General features: G+C 42.1%; 1 protein-coding gene across 3 annotated transcripts; it reads right to left on the bottom strand.

Moving 5' to 3' along the window:
• Window positions 1-1055: 1055 nt before the first annotated feature.
• On the bottom strand, window positions 1056-16133 carry sh2d4a (SH2 domain containing 4A). Of its 3 annotated transcripts, none has more exons than XM_035392390.1 (9): window positions 15926-16133; window positions 12831-13185; window positions 11971-12130; window positions 7958-8105; window positions 7031-7178; window positions 5114-5312; window positions 4126-4256; window positions 2783-3000; window positions 1056-1650 (listed from the first exon to the last, which is right to left on the bottom strand). In XM_035392390.1, the coding sequence occupies exons 2-9, from the start codon at window positions 13003-13005 to the stop codon at window positions 1558-1560; spliced, it is 1272 nt and encodes a 423-aa protein (XP_035248281.1). In that variant the 5' UTR covers window positions 13006-13185; window positions 15926-16133; the 3' UTR covers window positions 1056-1557. The 3 variants fall into 3 exon arrangements, with proteins under 3 accessions (XP_035248281.1, XP_035248279.1, XP_035248280.1); XM_035392388.1 differs by having other exon boundaries at window positions 15966-16133; XM_035392389.1 differs by lacking the exon at window positions 15926-16133 and adding an exon at window positions 15689-15919.
• Window positions 16134-17726: the final 1593 nt, after the last annotated feature.

The raw sequence follows: 17726 nt of genomic DNA, 5'->3' as shown, positions 1-17726 counted from the left end.
CCTTTGTGTTTGTACTTTCTTAACCATTTCCAGTTGGGAAAAGGGGAGGCTTTGTTCCATGTCACAATAGAAATATTGCTGTATTTAGCAACAAAGGACATTTTTTTTCTAGTTCCTTCTTCTGTTTATGACTTGATTTGTGATCATATAATGAAAGCATTTAATCTTAGGGTTTTATTAATTGTATTTTGATAAGTGCCAGTTCTGGAATGGAAAGAGAAAGAATTTATCTTTAGAATGGGCATTGCCCTCTTGTAGTTCTCTAATGTTTTGCATTATTAATTGCAATATTGGTTACCTGAATAATTATATTCCCTTTGGCACTTTTGTTCCCCATGGTGGCACGTAAGTCTGGTCACGTACACAGACTTTGAGTTCTGATGACAAGCAAAACTCAATTCAGGAAGTTTCTCCTTCATCAAGATGCTCTGGTTGTGGGCACAGAGAATAAGTCTCTCCTCATGTTCGAATAATCGATGCAATGTAATTAAGAGAAGGGGAATTAGCTGCTGACTGGTGCAAATTATTCAGCCAAAGTGATCAATCTCTGGATTGTTAATCAAAGCAAAGAGTCTCTACGAGAGGAACAATCTTTTTAAAGGTAGCATTTCTGCCATCTGTGTTGTTCATGAGTTCATGAGCTTCTGCTGATTCCAGCATACCATGCAAGGTTTGACTGAAGCTGGTTAAACTTTCAGTACAAACGCATCAGCGTCTGCCTGATCTGTTGAAGAGCAATGTCAAAGCTTTCATTAACACTGAACACAGGTGTAGTTAAGGAGCAATTCCATTTAATACTTTACGTAGGCTATTGTATTCAGCTTTTTCCATGCAGGATGCAATAAGAAAATATGTTTTAATCCATATTTTTGAAAAAGCTGATACTTTAGGGCACTCTATACAATAAGCTGATGAACTGACCTCATTAAAAGACATTCCGTAAAAACCTTTACCGTACTATCAAGATTTTCCCAAAAGGTTCCAGGTTATGTGCAACAGACTATATTCAACACTGACATACCAATAATGGAATTAATCGTACACAACATATCAGATATCTTTTAGGCGTTTAATCAGTGGCATATATATTGGTCTATATAAAGCAAAAAAAGTAAACTCCTTACATTAATAGTGGCAAAACCCAAGGTTGAACATCAGCCTTTCTCCATTCCCACAGCTGATTCTAACTAGCCGGGTTCCCCCGTAGTCATTCAAGTAATTAGTCACGTGACTTGCACATGCAGGTGAATAAAAAAACAGAGCAGTTCCAGTTCAACTTTTGTTAAAACAAACCCTATTCAGTTACTTTTTCCAAATATGTTAATTATTCAGTGTTGATAGCAATATAACTACTGCAGTTCATGTCATAAAAATAAATACTGCAGTCGGCCACAGGAGGACAGGCTGTACTGGAAAATCCCCGCGGATGCTTAGTAGATTTGGCCTTCCAAGATAGTTCCGCTTCCTGATGCTGAGGAGTTCCCATTAATGACACACAGCCATCGATTGGGAGAAAAGCCTTTTCTCCAGTGTTTCCTGGTTGTGAATGACTCCCGCTCAGGTAAAAAGGGCGGAGTAATCCACGTGACCTTGCTTCTGCCCACAAGGCTTCAACAGCTGCTCCCCTCCTGACATGGTGATGGGCTCCCCCTGGTGACAAGAAGTGGAAGTACACAAATGATTTTGCCGAAATGAGGGCTGCATTCGGGTCCACTTTAACACATTCCTTTCCCCTTCTCTCTCCCCTCGAGTGAGCCATTTTGTGAAGTAATTTGTGACGTGCAACAGGTGAACCCAACAGGTGCTCTGCAAGGGAGGACAGAAAAGTAACAAACCAAAATGGAACTGAACACCCCTTGCAGCCTATGTAGAAAGTGATTTTGGAATAATTCATACCCTAGCTTCTCTTGAGTGATTAAAAACACATCAGCCGGTCTTATGAAAAATGCTATCACTGGTCTTTGCGGTGCCTTTAGTGACGATTTATCGCGAGCGAACCTCATTCAAAAACATGTATACTAAAGTTCAATCTCAGTTCTTAATCCCCCCCTCCCATCTCTCAACATGAATTACTCATGAACCTTCCAAACATCCTACGAAAGAAAAACATTCCTGCTCTGTTTGACAGGGCACTGACTCATCCTCTTCACGTGAGGAGCATTACATAGTGGAATTCCCCGCCTGCTGGAAGCTTGGCTTCTATACGCTTGGCAGGAGGGAGGAAAAAGGAGGGGTCGAGGGAATGCAATTGCTCCCTCCCCTTTCATAAATCGGAATCGACTGCCACTTGGGCGCAGCTGCCATATTTCATCCTGGCATTTTGGGGATTCAACCCCTGAAGGAAGGGAACGTCAGGAAGAAAGCACAAAACTCCGATCCTAACGCAGCCAAGGATTGTGGCAGAAAGTTGAAGCAAGGAATGTGTACTTGGAAATGAATTGGCAGCATGTTTTCAATGTAAATCCATTTGGGGCGGAAAAAGAAATGGGCTATACTCATTTTAGGCGTGCTCAGAATGTGGAGTTGCGTACACATTGAGTAGGATTAAAAATTGGGAGAGTTCACTGCTACTGTGAGAGCTACTATGATACTTCACCAGGTCTACAATACTATCATGGTACACCACTAGGTCCATGAAATTTCATCTCATGATACTACATGGTACTACACATTTACAGTATTATTAAATCATTGTAGCACATTGTAGTCAATCAAGTCTATTAAGCCCAGTCAATATTATTATTCCTTGTGGTACTATATAAGGTCTAAAATATTACCATACCTCATGGTACTCCACCAGGTCGAGCAGAGTAGGAAACTTGATCTGGTCACCCAGCAGCATATAGCAGTTCTCTGTGGCGTCAATGAGGAAATGCTTCATTTCCTCCCGGCATCGATAGGAGAGAACGTATCCCTTTATCCTCTCGCTGACCCGGATGAGGAAGTACCCAGGTGCACATAGGCTGAGTAGGGCCTCCGCTTCCTGTCTCGTGATTATTCCTGCAGGAAATGCACATCATCAACACTGTGTCCTGGCTGACGCTGCTGTTGTTAAAGGGGATTTTGTTAAAATACCAAAATTCTCAGTATCTCCATCTAGAGACATCCTCTTTCAGTGTGGTTAGCCTTGCTGTAGGAATGTAATGAATCCAGAGAAACACTGCACATTTTCACATTCAAACATTATTTCTCACCTTTCCTCTTTTTTTGATGCAAATGACAAAATCCACTGATGTATTAAGACAAGTACTACACACGGAGGCACATTTTACAAAGCATAAGTCTGTGCTAGAGCACAAGGATAGATGGTATATGCATTTTAATTAATGTATATAAACATGCAGACATGCAAATGAGCTTTATGAAAGGGCAGGGCCCTGCCTTTTTATTTTTAAACCAGTAGTTCTGTCTTGAAACACCAAGGGGTAATTGCACAAGAGGTACTTATGTTAAGTATTCAACATAGCACAGTACCTTAATCATCAAAAAGAATGATTAAGGTATAATATAGAGGTGTGATACTATCAGAGAAGGGCTAATGTTGGCTAAAAAACCTACTTCTGTAAAGCCTAGGTGTGTACAGTGAATAATTGGCCTCCAGAGGGCAGCAGTGTGTAATTGAAATGAGCTAGCATGGGGTGGATCCAGGATATACTGACAGTTAAAGTACAGTTCACTTTCTTGCATTCTTTCAATTTCAATGTATGTCTTTGACTGCCAGTAGTAAGTATTTGTGTGATGGATACAAAAACAGGGCTTTAAACTTGTTATGCCATATTTAAGTATAATTAATATTTTTGATAATTTTACATAAACATTTTACACCCTCAACTGTAAACTTTGGCAGTGGTGGTAAATGGTAAATGGACTGCATTTATATAGCAACATAGCAACAACTGCACAAAGAGCTTTACAATGAATGCCTCTCATTCACCTATTCACACACACACACGCACACCAACGGCGATCAAGGCAGCCATGTAAGGTGCCAACCATCTCCCTGGAAGCAATGGGGGTTAGGGGTCTTGCTCAAGGGCACTTCAACACACCCAGAAAACCGGAGATCAAACCGACAACTCTCCAGTTTCGGGTCACTATTTAAGCTGGTCACTGTTGGCCACTCACCGTGGAACCAGGGTGCAATCCGGCTGTGGTCCCTCACGAACCCAGCGTGAAGGGGCAGCTGTTCCTCCCGGAACCACTGGACAATTTGCTCCCTGCTGGAGGTGGACAGAGTCCTGCGCACGCCTGGCCTCCTGTCATTCACAGGGAGAGGGAGGGGGAAGGGAAAGAGGGGGCGGAGCATCCCGGTGACCAAACGCACCAACATAGCAGTCATGCATTCAAGCAGCCAGGGTTGATGTACAGTCATTTGTTTTGCCTAGCAGCAAAGCCCCAGGATTAAACTGCAAAAACAACCGGACAGCAGGAGCAGCTGAGCGTGATGTGAAGGAGACGGTGCTGTGGTTGTAGTCTGTCAGAGGCTCGGGCCCAGAGGAGAGAGAAATTAAAGCTGCACTGGCACAAATCTGAGCCCCAGCCCAAAGCAGCCCGCAACTTAAACCCTCTTTGACACAGCAGCTCTGTAAAAAGCACTGTACAAGTCAAACTGAATTTAAATGAACGCATAAAAATGTACACTTCATATGAAGATTCAGAAGATTTGTGATATGTACATGGTTGTGATCAATAACATCTCTCAACTAAGCCAAAATAGGAAGTGAATTTAAATGGAGGGAAACTGCACTGGTCCCTACCCTACTTCAAGCTTTCATTTAATATTGTTTTAACAACACATTTTATCGCCCAACTTTGCTTCCATATTTGAAATGGCCAATCATAGTTTCAGGCCTGTTCCATAGCTAGCCAGGCACACAGCAGACAAATGATACATTGGAGTTCCTACTGAGTGATGATGTACCTTACCACTGAAGACCTCCCTCACTGGCACAAAGAAACAATCACGCACAGTCCCGCAAGATTCAACCTGAATCGAGCACACAGTTTCTATGTGAATTTATCTCAAAATCGGGTGCTGAAAATAAGTGAATGAAATCTCAGAGAGGCGGGCATGAGCGTATAAATTCTTGGAGTAAAGACAGCAGTGGCTCACCGGCTCAGAGCGTCAGTATTCACAGCCACGGTCCTCTGTTTGGGTTTTGGCGGGAGGGCCGGTCTGGTGGCTCCGAAGGCCTTGGACACGGCGGCCACGCGGCCCTGCTCCAGCGCCCTCACAGACCGCCTCCTGTGGTCCTCACGCGTCTGCTTGGCCAGCGAGCGTCTGCGCAGGTCCGCCGCTTTGGACTTGCGCACTGATAGAGCACACGCACACGCACGGTCAGTTACAAATTACAGCAATCAAACGTCTGCAAAACAGATGGGCCCTCAATATGACTTTGTTGATGGAATCCATAGTTGGAATCCATAATCGTCGTGACACCCCTTTATGAAGATTCTGCACTATATACTGCAGCTTATGAAAGGAGAAATGACAGTTAAAAGGTTCAAAATATTATAGGCCAAATGATGACAAGAGCGTTCCATGCTGAAAATGAAAGATCACTACCCACCTTCCTTGGGTGAAGCTCTGGCCAATTACAAGCTACCTCACAAACATAATACTTTTTGTTATACAGTATTTTTCTTACAATGGCACAGACTGGCAGAATAAAAGAGAACAAATACAAGCTCTGGCACAAGCTTTCGGCCACAGTCAGCACCGGCAGGCTCTGGGTTTGATCCAGACTGCAGAACACATCACCGCATTAACAGCGTGTGTCCCGGGAGGCCACAGTGTGATATGTACCAAAAACATACAGCGCTTGAGCAGCCAAACGGCCCCTGTGAAGCCAGAGAAAATTCAGCTATCAAATGAATGTATTTGCACATAGCTGTGCTATTTGCATGCAGCAGCTCGGTGGGACACCGCTCCTCAAAGAGGTCCCGCCCAGTGTCACTGACTGAGATCCAGCATAATTCAGTTCTCAGGGCCGACTCCACGGGCTACAGCAAAGGCTTCAGTTTCAAAATCATAACCCGTGTGATCATGTGACCTTCTGATCAATTTTTCATTTGGCATCCCTATGAGAGACCTTTCTAGAGTGATTAGAGTGAACTGTATTTAAAAAGGCCCCAACACTGTTTTCTATGAGAAAACAAATTATTTTCATTTAGCAAATACAGCAATGCTTATATTTTTTCAGATAGTGACCCCAGATGCCCTTTCAAACAAATGTGTTTGTGTATTGCTGCACACTGGTGTGCACAGGCAGGCGTATGAATTGAAATGCTTTTGAAGGTCTCAGAATGTTACAGTGTGTAGATGGACTACAGCTGAAGGTCAGTTATAATCTCTGAAAAACACCGCAGTTAAATATTAACCAGGCATTTGATCCTGAATTCTGTGAGGTAGCACAGAAAGCTGGATCAAAGAAATGAAGTGCTTTACATAATACGACTTCTCTACCTAATTACCTGGAACAAGGACGTTGTACTGAATCTATTGTGACTGATTGTACAGCAAGACCTATACGCCCCATTCTGAACACACTCCAATGTTTCGGGCACTATTCACTCCATTTACAGAAGTGATCAGATCAGTATGTCAGAGCAGAACTGATCAAAGTCTGTTGTATCAACTGTGTACGGGAATTTTCCTGCTTCTAGTTAATGTGTCGTTCCTGGCACACTCAAACTTTGATATGGGGGTTACCATTTCCTGCTTAATGAAAAATCGCATGGGTTCTTGAAGTTAGTGTAAATCATTACAGCTACAGAGGGAAGTTTCTTCATCTCAGACCAGCATCAACCCAGATAAGAAGATGGCTCAGCCGATTGGAAGGGGTCAGTCAGAATCGATGAGAAGCTCAAGGCCGTCAGGACTTGGCTCGGGTGGTGACATTGACCAGCTGACGCCAGTGGCTCTTGTGTTAGGCTGCGTAACGTTGCTGTAATGGCCAGTATTTGAATCTCCTCATGGGGTCAGGAGGAGCAGGAGGTGACAAGGATGCCATCTGGGTAGAACACTTACAGGTCTCCTGCCACTCTGGGTCCTCCTTCTCCTGGCCCAACACACTGCGCTGCACCTCCTTCAGGTCCATGTAGATCTGCTGGGCCCTCTCCTCCTCCAGCCTCCTCACCTCCTCCTCCGCCTTGCGCCGTTCCTCCTCCTCTCTCCTCTGAGGAATGGGGGGTGGGGGGGGGGGGGGGGGGGAGAGAAGGGAGAGGGGGGAGATCCTTCAAGGTTGACCAAAGCAGTTACCACACTACTGGAAATCCAAATTGGGAACAAAGTTAAGACGTGTTAAAAATTAAATAATCATTTCTGTCACGTGTACGAACTGGTTTGACTTGAGTGAATAGAGCACAAGCTAAACCACCAATGTGCCAAGGCATCGTACCAAATCAGCAATGACAGAGCGCCATTCATCCAAATTATTCATATTAGAATCTAGTTGCACAGCCAGTATTCATTATACAGGAACCGGTTCCCATACTTTGCATAGAAAGAAAGTCTGACACATTTTGAGTGAACCTTGTTTCTCTGTGAGTTTCTTGTGAAACATCAATAATAAATCAACATTTAACCTTTTTCAAGGAAGGAACACCTACTGCTGTGAAGGTCACTCACCTCTTTAGCACAGAAGTAATTAACTTGTACTGCAGGCAGAGGGTTTTTAAAACACTGATGAATATGGAAGCTGTCGAAGGGACTGAAAATGTGGTGACCTTGTACTTTATTCTTTGTGTAAGAGGGAAATATAAGCATTTTACTAAATATATGCGTTGCTCCTCATGTTTGCATGTATGTCGAAGAGATTCATGATACTGAGAATCATAAGTATTTTAATATCCTCATATTACAAACATTTGTGGACGAATGTCACTTTAAATTCCTAAAGCCTTCTGACAACCCTCTTGACTAGTCCAGATTGTGTGTGGGAGGAGCCGAGTGTACCTTTAGCTCCTCCTCCCTCCTGCTCTGCTCCTCAGCGGCTGCCTGCCTAACTTGAGCCTGCCTGGCCTCCTCCTCCCTCCAGGAATCCTGCTCCCCATCCAGGTGGATATTAGAGAGCCTCTTCACAAGTTCCTCCTCTTTCTTAGCCCTGCACGCACAGACACAATCCCACTCTCAGACGTGTGATCACGGCGTCCACATGAAGGATGAGCTGTGATTCAGTTTTTCAGGCAAATTACCCTATAACAGTTACGTTCTTCTCATTCATATACACATGCTGGGAATCGTAGTTCAGACAGGACAATTACCCCACGCACCGCAATAGCAGGTAATAATAATTCCTTGTTTATGTAATTATGAGGATAAAACAAACTTGCTTCCTAACTGTTAAACCAGTTAGAATTTGGTTTCAGAGAACCAGAACTGGCCAGTTAAATCCAAGACCAAGTTTTTTGCTATCGCTTAGTCATAGATAAGATTCAGTTTTCTTCTATGACTAATATACAGGTCAAAAGCAGACACAGATACCACACCTTAGCATGCCTGTAGGAGTAGCAAAGGCTCTAAATGTTAAGGTACAGTTTGAGGGGAAATTCCCTCGAATCTCTATAATCTAATGTATGATGTGAATCCCACTAGAAAACCCCGCTCTTCCAAACAGTTACGTTTTTGCAGTTTCCTTGGATACAAAGTCTTTAGTGATTTAGAATAAGCTCTAAGTAAACGGCTCCCTCGCTGTTTGGGTTAAAACAGTATACAGAGCCCACAGTCACTCTTCAAGAAAATAATGCTTACTATTCCTGACGCATTGTATTTTTAACTATTATATATATGTGTGTATGTGTATATATATATATACAAACAATTATTGTGGATTTAAATACAATCTTTTAAAAAATATTAAATAAAAGCTAAATTTTTTAAGCAATATGTTCAAGAAATGGCACTGAGCTAGGGCTTGGGGCAAAGCTTGAACAATGTGGCAGGTAAGGATACCCACCCCCGCCCCCCCCCCCCCCCCCCCCTCCCCCCCCAAAAAAGTGCCACTCCTTACCGGAAGTAATCGTGACCATAAAATGTTGTCGAAAATTATATCTGTGACAGGGAGTGCCTGGCACAGATAGCACAAGCAGCAGCGAAAATAAATATTTAACCAGAGCACTTCCTGCTCGTCAGAGCAACGTGCAAATAAGCTGTGACCTCAGGGAATGACGAAAAGTCTGAGACGGTGAGAAGGAAACCCACCGCACCGGTTGGAAAAGTCCGTCGCCTGACACAATACGCGCTGAGTCTATTATTAGCAAGAGAACTATTTACCGTGCATTCCTTTGTTCACTCAGCGGATGCTAGCCTTCGCTAGCCCACCTGGGTCCAAAGACCAGAGCCCTCTGCACTGAGGGAGCCCACCCCCCCACCATAACCCCCTTTCCTGTTCAGCAAAGCAGCCATCACTCCATAAAGACCTGATAACAATTATCAACTTGGTTGTTTTTAAAAATGACCAAATACATTCCCACCAAAAATGACAACATTAACAGCTGCTGAATGGAACATACAGGAGAGCTTAGGTGGAAACAAATTTAAACTTAGATTAAAGGCTGCTCTATGAATAGATTGATTACATGGAATATTTGATTAACTTCATGATACAAAAATATCCACAGGCACTCTTCAATACTGTATGATTAAAATGCTTTTAATTTGCATATCCGACCACAAGGACTATTTCATACCATAATTTTGTACAGTAGAGAGTAGGGCTATGAATGATATTTTTTCTCCTCAATTTTGAACCACTAATTCTGCTTCAGGAGTCACCACTGTATCACCAACACAACGGGCCCTCCTCTGAGGCATTTTCCACACTACAGGCCACACATCACTACAGGAGAGCAAGTGGTGATCGTAGGAGGAGCGGATCTTTCACTGATGAATACAATGGCAGTGACTCTGAGGCTATTGCTACACTTCACTAGACCGGGACAAGATATTATCAATGATATAAGTGAGCAATCTGTCCTTAATGCGTCATCGCAGTAACATGGCATACATGTCAGGATATAGTTTAAGATGTTATCAATCTTGATATTATTATATCATACTACACAGTTAGGATGACTCGGAATGCTGGCCAGATTACCTTTAAAATGTATACTGGTCATAACTGTCACTGGATTAGCTTCATGCAATTTGTGTGTGAAAAAAACTGACATCTACTGCTCCATGCATAGTAATCACTCCATTTTAGGTGTACACATTGATGTTTTTGTCCCTGGGACTTTGTTTAGATTTTTTTATTATGGGGTAGTGCATTGTTTTAAAAACATTCAGGCAAGCTGTTAAACCATATGTCTTACTTTTACTTTTTCATGTGGGACACAAAATTCCACCTAAACCTTTTTCTAAAAGTTTGGAAAACATCCCAAGAGTTCTCTGGGTGCAGCCTAAAATTTATGCTTGGCCTCTAGCACAACCTCATGAACAAAAAAGGGGCACAGATGTTCTCTGTTGCAGATCTCTAGGTAGAGCCGAAATAGACCTGTAAACGGGGAATAGGTCTATGTTATTTACTCTAGCAGCCATTGAGGCGTGGTCAAACTATGTTCTTAATGCATTTTGGAAACTCCTCAGTAGACAGGACATTGAATGCAGACACTCAAGGTAAAGCAGCATTCCAACAGAACAACTTCCATGCCATAGCATGTGGTCACACCCTCTATAATTTTGTGTTACATACTGTGTAACCACATGCCTTATTATTATAGTGTACATTGACAATGTTCATTATTTATGCACATTATAAAGAAGGCACTTTTCTCTTTGACTGTCAATTGCAAAGCCTTGACATTTAACATACATTTTTGTGACAGCACTGTAGTATGTAGTATGTACATTACAGCTAGATGAATCCACATGGATCCCCAACAGTAATGGGCATGAGAAACATGTGTTTTGTTGTTGGAAGCTCCTGATCTACCAGACACTTCTAACTGTCAATCTTTCACATAGATTAATAATGTAAGCAGCCTTTCCTATGTACATTCAATAACCTGGCTGGCGCACATAGTGAACACACTGTTGGTGCATGCCAGCCATTTCTCATGATCTGGGAATATTCTTCAATTATTGCATGTACTGCAGGTTCAAGGGTACACACTGCATATGTGAGCATTGTAAGTGATTGGGTCACCTGGTATGGTGGCATTATTGCTTATGGCAATTGGCAAAGATATGTGCCTGGAAGACTTGCCTATATCATATATAATTGCCAGCCTGCAATCTGTAAAATGCTCCAAATGGTTCATAGTTCCATCATAATTCATAATAGTCTTATAGCGCATAATCATATTTTTTAAACACACACCAATTCAGTCATAGTAAAGCTTGTCTGCACATGAGTCTTGGAAGGTGGTTACAAATATTGCAACCAGCCATGCAATGCGAAATAATACTTTTGGCGCTTCAGGGCAAATATGAATTTCTATTTCCCAGAAAGAAAGCACTTCTATTTCTTTAGTCTCTGTTTCCTGTGATGTTCTGTATAAAGAGAGGGCTATCTGCCTCCTTGGAAAATGAACTTATTTTACTCTATACATCACCAATAGCAACTCAGTTAAGGAAAAATGACTGGCATATTCATTTTACACCCCAAACCATGCATTTCTAATATAATCTCCAAAAAATAATAAATGTGATAAGCCAACATCCCAATTATATGAAATATATTTTCCTACACAGTGCATTACTTTATTCTATATTATATATGTATGATTGTAATATGATAATAATATATATATTAAAAAGTATAACAATAAGTGTTTTAATATCAACCAATAGCACAGGTAGATCATGCAAAAAAATGCTATTTGGAGTCATTTTGTAATAAAACAAACCTTTATACAGAGAGCCTAGCGTCTCATATTAAAAGAAAATAATATATTCCTAATAGAGAGGGCATCATAATTATCTACTGAACCATAATTAGGAGTTTGTGATGATGTCACATCCTGTACCTGAGCTCTTCGGCCTCCTTCTGGGCCTGCAGCGCTGCCCTCTCAGCCATGACCTCATCACAGATCTGCTCGTAGGGCGTGTCCGTGGGGTGCTCCCCCATCACCCAGACCCACACGTCACTGTCCGACCCCTGCAGCCAGGAGATGCACTTCCCTGTAGCTGTGGAACACCAAAAAACCACTGAAACTAACACCAGGACCATTCAAACAAGAGGTTTTCCAAAACCAACCGGACACTCCCATCACTGTGAAACCTGCTGACCCCTCGAGAGGCTGCAGAATGCCCCTGTCTCCTCCAATCACATGCTGCCAGCCGCCACTCATTTTCAGCCTTCAGTAAACCTGTTAATTTACACAATTGTTGCATCAGAGGTGCACACCTCATGTGCAGCTGGATCAAGCAGAGCCAACCAGACTGAAACCCTCCCTCCCTGGGCAATTCAGCCAATAAATGCACTGCCCTGAGCAGCTCTGGGCCACACAAGGCACTGGCGCCATCAGCATTGGACAGCAATTAGCCCTTCTTTCTGATGTATTTCAATAAATAACCCATGAACCTTGAACTTGTACAAAAAATTAAATACTAGCAAGCACAGCAGCTACCATTGGAACAGAAGCTCCAAAAGCAAATTCCAATAATACTAATTCCCGCTGCTTTCCCCAGTGCGTTTGAGCCAGTAACACACACACGGCTGAGAACAGCTGAAATGATTTCATTAATATGGCTCCTCTCTGTCCCTCTGTTGCACTGAAAACATGCCTTGCACATGTGATGCTGCATATAAAATCAACCCCAGCTGCACATCTCAAGGCTCTTGGGAAGGCGCTGGGAGGCCTGGGGAAACGCGGCGGCGCGGTACCTTTCTTGGGCCTCTGCGTCACGGCCTCCTCCTTCTCGAGCCGAGCCTCCCTCTCCTTCCACCTCCGCACCTGCTCCTCCCTCATCTTGATGAAGAGGGTCTGCTTCTGCTCCTCGTTGAGCTCGGCCAGGAGCTCGGGTTCGATGAACATGTCCGTCAGGATCTGCTGCAGCATGGCGCTCCCCGGGATCAGGCAGAGTCAAAATGAAAAGGAATCCTGCAGGGGCAGCGGCTCGCCGGTTCTCCACTGCCAACCGAGTCGCCGAGACGAGGGAACAGCTCCACGGCAGTGACCACAACACGCGCCACTTACAATCCTTATGAAGGCTGACCCAGCGCAGGGCCTCCACACCACCTGAAAACAAAAAAGACCAGTTTTAATATCAATCATGAAACCTAAAAGCTATTACTATGGAACAGAAAGTACCATACTGGCTGGCTCTGAATTCTGTTTTAAACCAGATTATGTTTTCATGGAACATGCAATATAATATAAGTACGTTCATTGTGTTTATGCACTCCGTGGTTTGGATGCTACTTGCTATTGTCACTCCACTTCACTTGCAATCTGGAAAAATGATCAGTTCCTGATTTATGTCATAATTTTGCTGAAGGGAAACGTAAAACAAAAGCGCAGAAGAAGAAAAAGGAAGTCAGTTCAGCATTGAAACTGTGCATGTGTCTGTTATTCTATTATGAACAGCATTGCGAGTTTCTTTTTCGAATAGTCAGGTAAATAAACATACATTCACCCTCTGAAGGAACCTTTGAAGGAGCAACATCACTGTACAAGCTGCTCTGGTGGTTCCTGAAGTGCATTTTAATACTTTAGACCAGAAACCCCTTAATGCCCTATAGACTAATGCCTTTTAAAAATCCAGTAAAAAATGGCTGCAATGTTGCCAGTGAAAAGCAATTTAATATGAGAAAAACTGTAGTTTTTATTTCCACATCCTGTTATTTTATGGGATGGCCATATGAATTATTGTCATTATTTCACATGACTTTGACAGTGTTTCAAAAACAGTGAAATCCTGTAAATTTCTACAAAAGTAGGTCATGAAATATTTCTATAAATATCTCAAATAAGAGGGCAGCACAGCAGCACTGTCGCCTCACAGCAAGAAGGTCATGGGTTCGAATCTTGGTTTGGGCCTTTCTGTGTAGAGTTTGCATGTTCTCCCTGTGTCTGCGTGGGTTTCCTCCGGGTACTCTGGTTACCTCCCACAGTCCAAAGACATGCAGATTGGCTAATTGGCCAATAGGTATGAGTGTGTGATTAAATGATGTGTGTGCCCTGGGATAGACTGGCGGCCTGTCCAAGGTGTATTCCTGCCTCTCGCCCAATGCACGCTAGGATAGACTCAAGCACCCCCCGCGACCCTACCCAGGATAAGCAGGTGTAGATAATGGATGGATGGATGTATATCTCAGATATTCTTCATCACACACAAAAAAAATTGAGTTTAACCAAAAACAAACAATCCAAATGAAATAATATCAAACAATCTATAAAGTGAAGTATCCATTTAACTCTGGGAAAGTGTCCGCTTGGACACCAAACAAGTAAGTAAACGGAAGATTTTTAAGTGCTTGGCACATCCTGTCCAGTGCCTTCCCTGAGTGTTCATTTACACTGTAGAATTTTTCCTGAAAACCTGAAGCTTATCACAAGCTTCATACAGATAAACGCTCCCTACTGATGATTTTTCAGAGAGCAGCCCTCACTGCCTTATAACTTAGATTTGCACTTTGCTAAAGAAGTCATTAAAACCAGTTTGAAAGGGTCGCATTAACATTTTTACAGTGTAACAAGTTATTAATAACAAGGATAACTGAAGGCAAGTTTTCTTTACGCAAAAGAAAATATGAATTTCTATATTAAAAACAACAGCTAACTGGCCAAAAGAGAATGCACACAGTGCAACACACTCTCAATAATGCAGCAGAGATAGCTGAATGCAATGTTTTCTTAACATGTTTAACAATGTTTTCCTAAGCAAATACGATTTTCCATATTGAAGACAAGAGCTACTATAATAGGCCAAAAGAGACTGCACACAGGTTCTATAGCACAAACCACCACCCCACTCTTGGACTGCCACATGCCCATGCTTCATACAGGCTGTCCTGAACTGGTGAAACGGACTGAAAATGGACTTGTTTTGTGTCGCGCCCCCCCTTGAGCCAGCCAACATGGGCTCCCCCTGTTTAGTCTGGTTCCTCCAAACACTTCTTCCTACTACCGCTCAGCACTGCCAGGGTGTTGTGATGAATTCTTTGCAAAATCTGTCATTATTATTATTATTATTATTTAAAATGTATATAATTGCTTCTGTAAACAAAAAACAACAAAATGTTGGACTAAACTGCCTATCTGGGAAGCATCCTACTCCCAATGTCATCTGTTCAGAAATGTGATGTACCGTGAGCTACGATTTGATATACTCGTGATAATACACTGATATACAACAAATTAAATAAAAACACAACACTATTCACTGGAACTGGTTTATCTGTGGCCAGTGCGGACGTTATCAATTGAACACTCGTGTATTTACACAACATAACAAAATGACTAAAATTAATAACATTTTTCAGGGAACAACTAGCCTACTGTTCCTAAAGAATAACACAACAAGCACTGTAATGACCAATATATTGCAGTGCTGTGAATGGGCGTCGGCACAAAGCTCCAGTAGTAGCAATTAAAAACCCCCAAAGAAAACATTTTGTTTTATCACCTAACACAGACACGGTTCAGGTTGTCGTTCAAACGTGCCTAGTTAAAAGGTCAACGAATACTGTATTATCTGCAGCATACACTTAAACATTCCACACAATAAAACTTTGCCTACCCGTTTTGATCCACGAAGTAACCGGACGAAGAAAGAGCAAGGCTAGCGAACTACAACTTTAATGGAATTGACTCACTACCGAAAACTAATTCGGCAGCATTTAGTGGATAACTACTTGCAGTTTCTTCGCTCTCGGCCGGCGATTTTGAACTCAGTTAGAACGGACACTGTAAATAAGTGTTTATGATTACAAAAAGTTATCACTGATGACGTTTATATACTTCGCAATGCGTTTACCTCGGTGTTCCCGTCAGTGTAAGTTGCATGTAGGACATACCTGTATGAGTCACGGTTTATTTAGTCAGTTTAGCTGTCGCTCCTCCCTTACACGTGATCTTCCAATGCAATTATCCAGTATTGATCATGTAACCGACGTGTTTTTAATTTTTTGATACGGTACTTTCAGGCAATGCACTTACAACAAATTGCGAAGGCACGGTTTTGACACTCCCTCCCCCACGAATCCCACCCTTCACAGCTGGATCTTTCGTTACTCACTCCCTGGCATTCTGGCTCGTTTTGGCATAACATAGGGTTTCTGTAAATTGTGATTGTCTCATTTTACATCTAGCCTATTATATACAGTTAACAACTCAAACTTTCTCGCAAACGCTAATTGAAGCCGAGATGAAAATCATTCTTGCAGCAGCAAGCTCAAGGCAATGTTTGGATTTACGTGCCTATGTTGAACAGAAAGGTTTGCACGTACTAATGCAGATGGAAAACCGTCTACCTTTGGGACCGAAGCGGTAGAAAACAATGCCTCCTTCGGGGTTCACATGTTGGGACAGTCTGCTGGTGCAACACGTGTAAGATAGCCTAAAGCAGTGGTTCCCAACCTCGACCCCAACGTGTGAAGTAACTTTTTGTTATCTCTAACCACTGCTTTATGTGATTGTGTGCAATACAGCATAATAAGAGCATCATGAACATCAGACAGTTATTTTTCATGGAATGCTTTTTGACATAATGTGGCTGCATAGACTATTGTGACTCTGACAAGCATGTTTTGTCTCTTTATGAACTCTAGATGGCGCTTTTATCACAGGTTACTTGATGGTTTTTATCATTTCAGTAAGGAGAAAATTCTGTGCTGCTTTATAATGAATGTACAAAATAGCTGTGAAGTCATATATTCTTTGGGAGAGTAGCTCTATGGTTTCTGCGTGAAGTATTGTTTGATGTATTTTTTCCCATTCAAAAAATATGACCTGTAATTTTATTTAGCTGGTTTACATGACCTAAATACGTACTTGAATTTAGGCAACAGGGGGTATATATATATATATATATATATATATATATGCATATATATATATATCCTACAAAGTTTTTTAATTGAGGTGCTTTCATTTCACCTTACTCTTCAGATTGTGTCATGCTCACAGTCTGCTTGGATCTCTCTGTATCGCTGTGGCATTTCAGGCTGATTTTATGAGCTCTGGCAGGTTCCGTATATAGTTACATCTTTTCGGCACGAATCGGTGCTCAGTACATCACCACCACTCTAAACAATTACTCATAAATTAACTCTGCTTGCTCCACGAGTTACTGTTGGCAGGAGGCAAGGAGATGTCAGTAATAAATGACAGCTTTGGGCTGTAGAATTTACCCTGTGATGAATGGCGGAATGGCGCAGCTATCCGAACAAATCCATAGAAAGGAATTGTGGGTGGAGAATTTATGCTTTGGCATTCCTGCCTTGCAAAGAAAACCTACAAACTTGAAATCCAGCTGGAAACACGAATGGAAAGCACTGATATTGGTAAGGGGACACCTGAATGCAAATTTTCTGATGTTTTCTAGACATCAGAAATGGGGACTATTGCACAATGTGTCATGATTAAATATTTTGTTTTTAGTCCTTGTTTCTCCTGTGCAACCGTGACAAATAATATTGCAGGTGTATGTATTTTTTCTGCCTGGTATGAGAAATAAAAAATAAGTTTTTTGCAGTTTATTTTTTCTTTGTTTATATCAATCATTTTTGTTTATATATGAAACAGCATTACTTTTTGGTTTGAAAGTTTCAGTATGC

This window comes from Anguilla anguilla, chromosome 14 (assembly GCF_013347855.1).
Source record: "Anguilla anguilla isolate fAngAng1 chromosome 14, fAngAng1.pri, whole genome shotgun sequence".
Taxonomy (NCBI): Eukaryota; Metazoa; Chordata; class Actinopteri; order Anguilliformes; family Anguillidae; genus Anguilla; species Anguilla anguilla.
Note: the sequence above shows the minus strand (reverse complement) of the source record. Positions and strands in the feature narration are given on the sequence as shown.